The sequence below is a fragment of the Diachasma alloeum genome, unplaced genomic scaffold, assembly GCF_001412515.2.
Source record: "Diachasma alloeum isolate Michigan unplaced genomic scaffold, Dall2.0 Dall_scaffold_00920, whole genome shotgun sequence".
Lineage (NCBI taxonomy): Eukaryota > Metazoa > Arthropoda > Insecta > Hymenoptera > Braconidae > Diachasma > Diachasma alloeum.
In genome coordinates this window covers 24,571-34,103 of record NW_021681038.1, presented here as the reverse complement: position 1 = coordinate 34,103, position 9,533 = coordinate 24,571, and the positions used below count along the sequence as shown (strand labels likewise).

Genomic DNA, 9,533 nt, shown 5'->3' with positions numbered 1-9,533 from the left:
CCATGGGCCGTCTTACTCTTAACTGTACCCCATTTGGGCTAGGGCTGCAAGGGAAACCATGGAAAAACCCAGTCGTACAGCCGGCCGATTGTGCAGAGCCCTAATGTGCCCTTCTGTCACACTGACTAGAGAGGCACATTAGGCCACTGCACCGTGCCTACCTTCCGAAATTTTTAGGCGAGGGTGTCCTATAAGCGGTCACCCATCCAAGTACTAACCGCGGCTGCACTGGGATGTCCGCCGGATCAACACCTAACTCACCCAACCATTACGTTCGGTCATCAGGTGAATATGTTCTCTTTCAAAAAACATTCTATCATTTTCTAGCAAGTGTCGGAAATCTCCAGAAACTTTATAAAATTTTCTGCGTTGCCCCCTTTGGGATTGATTTTCAAAAGACGAAGAAACACGGATTCATTGTACCTCAACGGTTTTCGAATTATTACAAAAATATTGCACCCTTTTCACCCCCTTAAGGGATCACTTTCTGTCAATTCCGTACTCCGGCAGCGCGCTGATGTCAGTCATGATAAATCTTCAAAGTGGCCGAAAATGTATACTTTTGAATTAAATGCAATCATTACTTTTTGAAATTCTTGGTTTCATTAATTTATTTTTTCAGTTGTAAGTCTAAACATTAAATTCTGGTATAGAGATTACAGATATGCAAATACTTTATTTACATTCCTTCAATTTAATTCTTGAAGACACCATTTACCTAGAGAATGTTATTCTAAATCTGTACATAATATTAATAAATATTTGATTAATGAAATTAATGCCAAAGAATTATTTCATTACCTAGGAAATAATTACCGTTACGAAGAATCCATCATAAAAAATTTGGTGGTAACCTGTCCACACGCACTCAGTGCGCTTAGTGCATACAATTTCTCTTTCTTTATTCATTCTTTGCACACAGTTGTGAATACTTAAGAGTCTACCATGAAGGGAAAAAAATACGTTGTGTAAATGTCTCTTCACTTGCAAACAACTGATTTTTTTTCAATTAGCCACTCTCTTCATTTGTCTTATACACGGTATCGGGGAGGTACAAAGGCCTAGTGGTAGGATTTGGACGTCCCCTTTCACCAAGGGTGAACCCTTTAGCGGTCGTTCTGGCGATTTTTAAGAAATTGGCTTTTTGTAATTCCAAGCATTCACTTTTTGTACAGAGATTACAAATATACAAATACTTTATTTACAGTCATTCAATTAAAATCTTAATGAAACTCTTTACAATGTAGTTCTAAGTCTGTACATAATAGCAGTAATTTGCGTCAGTTTGTGGAAAAATATGAAGACATTTTCTTAAAGTGGTTCGTGTCAGAAGTAAAAATAATGAAAAAAAATTGCAGACGAGTGTATCTCCGATACAGCTGTAATTATACGTGAATACACGTCCATGGTCTTTCCTTCTTTCTTGAATTTCTTAGGAACGCCTTGCATTCTCTCGAGTATACTGGAAACTCTTTGAATTCTCTCGAATTTTCTAGAAACTCCCTGAATTTCCTTGAAATTTTCAGAAACTCTTTGAATTTTTTTGAAATTTTAAACAACTTCTCAAATCACCTCGAAATGTCTAGAATTTTCTAGAATTCCTATAGATGGCGCTGCACATAAGGACCGTTTCCGAAAATTACTCCACGTATTGAAACCATAGACGTATCCACGCGAAAAATGGGTGACCGGCCAATCGATCACGGCCTTTTTATCACAATCAAAATAATCACGGCAGAAATATCACAAACCAAAATATCATGAACCAAAAATATCACAATCAAAAATATCACGAACAAAAAGATCACAGCCAAATGATCACAAACAAAAATATCACAGTCCAAATGATCATAAATAATCCTTTAAGCCTCCTCGTTGTATAAAAATTGAATTCTAATTCCAACGGGTCTTTCTCCTCACGTATCAATCAGATAACTCAGGAAATACCTATTATTTCCATGAAAACTCAACTTGGTGATCGAGATATTGATTGTTGGGTTGTGATTGTTTACTCTTGGCTGCCTTTCTTCCTTTCTGACCTTCATTCTTCTGAGTTCCCTTCGTTTGTGATGTTGTTGTTTGTGATGTTTCAGCTGTGATATTGTTATCGGTGATATTTTTGCTTGTGATATTTTTGTTTGTGATATTTTTGTTTGTGATATTTTTGACGTGATTTTTTTGTCGTCATATTTTTGTCCGTGATAAAAAGTACTGTAACCCGAAAAATGACGGTCATGTGATATATGCACTAATTTTTTAGAAAATGACAAACATACGCAATTCTTTTACTACAAATGATGATCACAAATTTGCAGACAAATTATTGTCAAATCATCTATAGTCCTCGCCCCAAAAGAATGATCGTGGCTGGGTACCCCCTCTCTCGAATTTAGCTCCGACTCGACGTCCTAACCACGCAAATACCGTGGCTGTAACGTAGCTCCTGGATTCCCAGGGTGGTAAAAGTATATGGTATATTAAAAGATGGGTTAAAATACACGACTGTTTTAATTATGGGTTGATATACGCGTTATTAAGAGACTCGACTAGGGACTTCGACTCGATTTTGGCTGAAGGCCTGAGCTAGAGGTCCGCTCGACTCTGCTCCTGATCGTACTCTGATGCTTTCAGAGTCCTCAAAACTTGGCAAAGCCACAGTTTGCTGAGCTAAGCAGTCTCACGGTTTTCTTCACTAACACTGTCTTGTGTCGTCTCTGACACAGACTCAAACAGTCAAACAGTTCATCATTCTGAACTGGACTCCTGAAAAACCGTGGGACTGCTTACCACGGTGTCCAAATGACACCATGGGATTGCTGACCTATGTGTGGATGACAGGAAAGAGAAATCATATTTCTCGTCACCACCATCCAGCATTATAATATTAATTATGTAATTACTAACTAAATAGACGTGTTGATCGATCTCAATACGTCACATGCTTAAATACTTTACATGCAAAAATAACTACATTACCTAGACGGATAATTAATAAAAATACGTGGAAACATGTATGGTCTTCTAAAATTATTAATCCTACTTAGTTGAACCCAACTCGTGAAAAATTTGCAGAAAATAATTCGTAAAAAAATTGAAACCTATTGATTGTTTTTTCCTAATCAAATATTTATGAGAGATGATACGGCAGAGATGCATAATTATTATCAATGGATTCAACCCAAAAAAACGAATGAAAATTTTTGATTGAAACACTTCTAGCATCCCAAGTCATTCAATAAAATTTTTAACAGAAGGCCTGGCATAGTGGAAATGACAAAAATGTATGGGTTAACGAATCTTTGAAGATTTTCAAAATATTCAAATCCTTCAGATTTGAATACTTTCAGTTTCTGAATTTCAAATCATATACAAACTTGAATAAGATCTAAACTCCTTCACATTAATTAGTGGTTACTGTTGCTCGAGCCCGTTGAAGGTGTCTTTCGGCACGACGAAAGTCAACGGTCTTCGATTAGGACTGGTTTCAATAAGTGCGTTGGCTGCAAGGAGTAAACCGCCATCGACGCTTGTGTTCCTCAGACTGATTTCTTCCATGGTATTATAGTGCTGTGGCAGCTCAATGATGCAGTCATCTGTGACTTTAGGACAGCGAGATAATATTAGAGTTCGAATTGTGGTGCACAATTCGGTCGACAGTCCTTGGACTTCTGGACTATCAACAATAGACAATATTTCCAATTTGGACAATTTTGAAAGGACTGGAAATATTGCATCAGTAAGGAGTGAACAACTAACAAAGTACAGATTCTTTATTGTTGCTATTGTTACATGCAATTTGCCTTTAATAGATGTAATATTTGTATCGCTTGGATATATCTGCGCGAGGAGTATGACCAGCTAATAGAATTGTGTCCGTTTGAAAATATGTCGAGATATCTTCGTGTCCTTGTCGTGTTTCGCGTTTGCATTTGTGCGTTGGAATTATTTCATTTGCTGTCAAATTATTCAGAAACATCAACCATCAGTAAGATTTATTCTACATTATGGATCTGCCGGATGTCTGTCTTATGAAGATATTCAACCTGTTGGATTGGAAGGAGAGGCTGAATGCTGAAAAAGGTTTTATTTCATTAAAAATTTTTGCTTCGAACATTTCGTCTCTGATAAGATGAAGCGAGGTCAAATGTCCGAGCTTATTATAGTCTTTTTAATAGTCAAGATTATGTGTATTTTATACAATTAACTTTGAAGAGCAATCTCGTCAATATTTAATATTAGTTCTTGTGAACGGATCATTTTAGTCTGTATAAAATGGAAAGAGAACGCTGAACGTGTTTGGATTGACGTTAAAGCACTAAAATTTCCTGAATTAGAATGGATGAAATCACAAGATGAAATCACAATGATTTTCCAGCGATGTGGTCCTTTTGTTGAGTCAGTGATGGCGGAAGTAAAACGAGGGACAAATCATGTGCAATTAATGAGAGAATGTTGCAACAACTTAAAAGAAATGGAAATATATTTTAAAGATAGTGTTTTGTCGGACCTTATTGAATACGGCGACATTTTTTCACGTATATTTGAAAGAAACCAAAAGCTATCAAAACTCGTGATCTATGACATTCCAGACAATTTCCCATGGAAATGTCTCCACAAAATTTTCAGCAATCTTGTCTACATGCAGCATTCAGGACGCTCAAGGTGTACTGTCCAGATGAATTTCGTAAGCCAACACTTTTCTAGTTTTCCAGTGTTAAAAGTTATTGACACTTTGAATTAATTCCAAGCAATATCCCTATCAAACTCTTGATCTTTACGATTCCAGAATCTATTGCCATTTCACTCATTAAGTCACCTCAACATGTCTGCCATTTCCATGAGCATCAATCAATTGGAAGGATTGGGAACTCTGATAAATTTATCTATACTAACTCTCAGCGGGGTAACGGTTGATAACGATATCACTAAAGTAATTTCCCATCTGCCACATTTAGTGTATCTGGAGTTGAAGAATGTAAAAGGTTTTCATTATTCTGATCTGTCAGATCTAGCAACGAATTGCCTTGAACTGCAGTGTCTCATTTTAAATCGTAACTAGTATACAAGAAAATCTCATCTGATTTCATGGAATCAGAAATGCACTACGTTCTCCATTTACAGCGGCAGTCTCCGACACTAAAAGATCGCTTTATGTTCTGTTTTAGATTTCAAGGATATTATTCAAGATGATTTCTTCAGCATCATTTCCAAGCATCCAAAGGTGAAAGAACTACATCGTGAAAGAACGAAAATACAAGCCGATGATGGTGTTGCCGATTTTTTTAACTTGGAGGTATTGTAGTCAAGTCGCAGAATATACTCGAATCAAATTTCAAAATATACTTTGATCAAGTACCAGCCGACTTGAATCGTGTCATTAATTATTGTATGAAATAAGTCGATTCTTGCTATGATATAGGCGGACTTGATTTAAGGGGATTCTTCGACATGAGTCCTGATTTTTTTGTGGACTGCATGATTATCGTTTCAGCATTTATCATATAAATAATGAAGATTCAACGATTCACAGTACACGTAGTAATTGTCATTTCAGAGAACTTACAAGATCTTATAGAAGATAAGAACATCAAATTCGAGCGACTTGATAACAATGTATCAGTTGGAAAAAATGCTAAACTGGCGGGAATGACCAACAGAGATAAGCAAATACGAGACCCTGAATGAAAACTTCTATCTGGCCAATACGTTTCATAGATAATTTTTCTTCTCATGATTTTTTCGGCATATAACATTGGTATAGCGTCAATCATATTCTTGAGTCCACAGCATACAGTCAAATCACGTTCGTTCCATGAGAATCGCACGAAAAACATATTACTCGACCAAATGCTTTTAACTAGAGAATGCGGCGACTGGACTGATCATACATTGATATGAAGTGTTTTTATTATAGAATTACTCAACAAAAGATCTACCAGTTTTTATTGGACTGTTTACCAGCAGATCAAGTCGAAGAAATTAAAAAGGAACGATCATTCTCACCATATAAGTTTTTCCGTAGGTTAAATATGATACTATAATCAACAGAAATCCATTCGGTATTCATTCACATTCAGACCCTCCAACAGAGCTAGGATTCGAGTGTCAATATGTGCTTGTGTTGCAGAGATGAAATTGGCAAAGGCGGAGAGAAGACTTGTTCATTTATCAGTACCGAGGGCAAAGGGTGGCGAAGAGTATGGAGGTAAAATTACAATATCTAGGGGAAGGCGGGGCAAAATGGAAAGATTCGTGATTTTTTCCAATTCACAATATCTTTGTTTATAAAAGAAGATCTTGGGATTTGGAGAAGATCCAAAATCGTTCCACTCTACCCCTCTCCCCTGCTCTGCCATTGAAATGTGAAGATACTGCGTTACTATTTTCATAAATGATTGAAACTACTGACGAACGTTAAGAGTTCAGGACTGATCCATTGGTTCCACTGACCACGTACTGATTATATTACCTTCGATTATATTATTTTCAGCACGTTTGAAGAAGCGGCGTCGACGAGGAAATCTTGTTTCCCAGAAGAGGACGATTACAGAATTGAAAGGCATTATAGAAGCCCATGACAAGAAGGAAATGGAGATTAAATATGCAGGTATACGAATAACGAATTGATCCCACGAAACTGTTATAATTGAGTAAAAAACTGATTGTCTGACATTCACATGAATGTCCCGTTTCTAAACTCGATCAGTTATGGACACCAATATCTGTAACGAAAACTTTGAGTGAATCGGTCCTTTTTTTGTTAACAAATTTCGATCAAGATTCTCTTAGTAGTTTTCACGATATTCCGGTGCTTCATTATTTACAGCAACAGAATGACACTGATTTTTGTCCCTATGTTATCATTCGCGAAAATGCTGAAGGAGCACAATGAGATTGCATTTCAAATCTCATTCACCGTCGACACAAGAAAATACTACACTATTATGATGATGATTTATTTTCAAAAATACATATTGAAGTTGAAGAAATTGCTGTGTTCAAATAAATATATGTGAATGATCTGCATACCTTTAGATCCATTCAGGATGTACAATAATTTATTTCAGTCTGAAATCCCCACCTTCACATTTATCATCCAAATTTTTCATGCTAAGTCATTCAATCCATTGAAATGCATTCATCCCTTCTGAAAAGAATAGCTACTCTGAAGAGAGGGATGGAAATCTTAATTATCTATTCAGAACCAAGAATAATCACTGCAAAAGTTTCGACAACAGAAAAATTAACAATCGTAATCATAAATAATTACAAGTTGGGGTGAAAACTCCTGGCATGTAATCCAGTCGCAGACTTTGGTATTTATACCGAGTTCGAGGGATCGGGACGGAGGGTAATGCGTTATCACAAGAGCGTTGATTCTACTAATAAACTGCTTGTCTTTGGAAAACTCTGCAATATTTAATCTTATCTTATCTTAATTTGGAGAGCATTCGAGCAACTCGATTATTATTTCAGGTCTTATGGATTGGCAGAATTGACTCTGCAATACCTCCAAGTTAAAAAAATCTGCAACACCATCATCGGTTTGTATTTTTGTTCTTTCAAGATGTAGTTCTTTCACCTTTGGATGCTTGGAAATGATGCTGAAGAAATCACCTTGAATAATATCCTTGAAACCTAAAAAAGAACATAAAGCAATCTTTTAGTGTCGGAGACTGTCGCTGTAAATGGAGAACGTAGTACATTTCTGATTGCATAAAATCAGATGAGATTTTCTTGTGTACCGCTTACGATTTAAAATGAGACACTGCAGTTCAAGGCAATTCATTGCTAGATCTGACAGATCAGAATACTGAAAACCTTTTACATTCTTCAACTCCAGATGCACTACATGTGGCAGATGGGAAATTACTTTAGTGATATCGTTATCAACCGTTACACCGCTGAGAGTTAGTGTAGATAAATTTAATAGAGTTCCCAATCCTTCCAATTGATTGCTGCTCATGGAAATGGCAGACAAGTTGAGGTGACTTAATGAGTGAAATGGCAATGGATTCTGGAATCGTAAAGATCAAGAGTTTGATAGGGACATTGCTTGGAATTAATTCAAAGTGTCAATAACTTTTAACACTGGAAAACTGTGTTGAATAAATGATGTAGATAGGGGATTTTCATTAATAATAATATATTTAATAAACTCAGCAATACATGTGTTCTCTCTTTGGAGACTTGACTCGGACTGAACGCCGTTACTTGCGTCGGTTCACTCTCTCATCCTCACGACATCAACTCCACTCATCACCACCTGATGGCAGCACTTACTTGACAAAGTACGAATGTACACACACTATTTCCAACACACCTCTTTACATTAGTACTTTATCAATCTTTCTATATTTCTTAAATTCTATTTAAGTTTCAGTAATTCTCTCAGTTTGACAAATTTTTCCTTGCACAATGATTTCGTCAATATATCAGCAATATTATCCTCAGTATCAATCTTCACTATAACAATATTTCTCTCTTCGTAATTATCATATACATGGTGATACTGCACTTCAATATACTTAGATTTCTTTGATAAATTTCCACTCTTTGCAATGGCTACAGCTCCAGAATTATCCTTATACATTTTAATCGGTTTATTGAAATTTATATCAAATACTTCCTCTAATAATCCTCTTATAAATTTCAGTTCAGTGAAAGCTTCAGATAATGCTACGTATTCAGCTTCAGTAGATGATTTTGTTACTGACTTTTGTTTACGAGACTTCCAATAAATAACATTTCCATACAATCTTATAATATACCCTGAAGTAGATTTTCTATTAACAATATCACCTGCCCAGTCTGAATCTACCAAACAGTCCAATGCTTCTTTGTCTCTTGCTTTTGTGTACGTCAACTTTAAATGTTTAGTCAGATATAAATACTTTAGAATTTTCATAGCATACTTAAAATGTGTCTCGTCATAACAACTCTGGAATCTACTAAGATAATTAACACTGAATGCAATATCTGGTCTTGTACCTGTACTGATGTACAATAATTCTACAATCAAACTCCTGTATTTTACTTGTTCATTTAACTCTTCAGCTTACAACTTAGCATTTTCCAAATTGTATTTCTTAGCTAACGATTTTATATAATTTTCTTGACTGAGCGTGACTTCATTATTCACAAGATCATTCTTAATGTCAATACCAATATAATTGTTCACTGGACCCATATCTTTCATTCTGAAACGTCTTGACAATTTAGATTTTACTTCTTCTATCTTCGAGATATCTTTCCCACAGATCAATAAGTCATCAACAAATATTAAAATATATACAGTAGCCTCTCCATCTCTTTTTACATATAAACAATAATCGTGTTTGCTTCTTTCAAATTTCAACTCTTCAATAAACTTGTGGAAACATTCATACCAAGACCTAGGGTTTTCTCTCAATCCATATAGTGATTTACATAACTTATAAACCTTTTCTGTACCATCTTCATATCCCAGGGGCTGATGTACATAAACTTCTGACGTTATTTTTCCATTTAAAAAAGCTATTTCTACATCCATT

General features: G+C 35.7%; 1 protein-coding gene across 2 annotated transcripts; it reads left to right on the top strand.

Moving 5' to 3' along the window:
* Positions 1-5,171: 5,171 nt before the first annotated feature.
* LOC107045387 lies at positions 5,172-7,542 on the top strand. Of its 2 annotated transcripts, none has more exons than XM_015267665.2 (5): positions 5,172-5,293; positions 5,915-6,018; positions 6,128-6,205; positions 6,491-6,607; positions 7,477-7,542. In XM_015267665.2, the coding sequence occupies exons 1-5, from the start codon at positions 5,262-5,264 to the stop codon at positions 7,497-7,499; spliced, it is 354 nt and encodes a 117-aa protein (XP_015123151.1). In that variant the 5' UTR covers positions 5,172-5,261; the 3' UTR covers positions 7,500-7,542. The 2 variants fall into 2 exon arrangements, with proteins under 2 accessions (XP_015123151.1, XP_015123153.1); XM_015267667.1 differs by lacking the exon at positions 7,477-7,542 and adding an exon at positions 6,882-6,918.
* Positions 7,543-9,533: the final 1,991 nt, after the last annotated feature.

Coding starts and splice junctions, on each gene's coding strand:
- LOC107045387 (XM_015267665.2), top strand. CDS start 5,262: ATGATGGTGTTGCCGATTTTTTTAACTTGGAG. Junction 5,294..5,914: donor CCGATTTTTTTAACTTGGAG/GTATTGTAGTCA, acceptor TTTTTATTATAG/AATTACTCAACAAAAGATCT. Junction 6,019..6,127: donor CTCACCATATAAGTTTTTCC/GTAGGTTAAATA, acceptor CTTGTGTTGCAG/AGATGAAATTGGCAAAGGCG.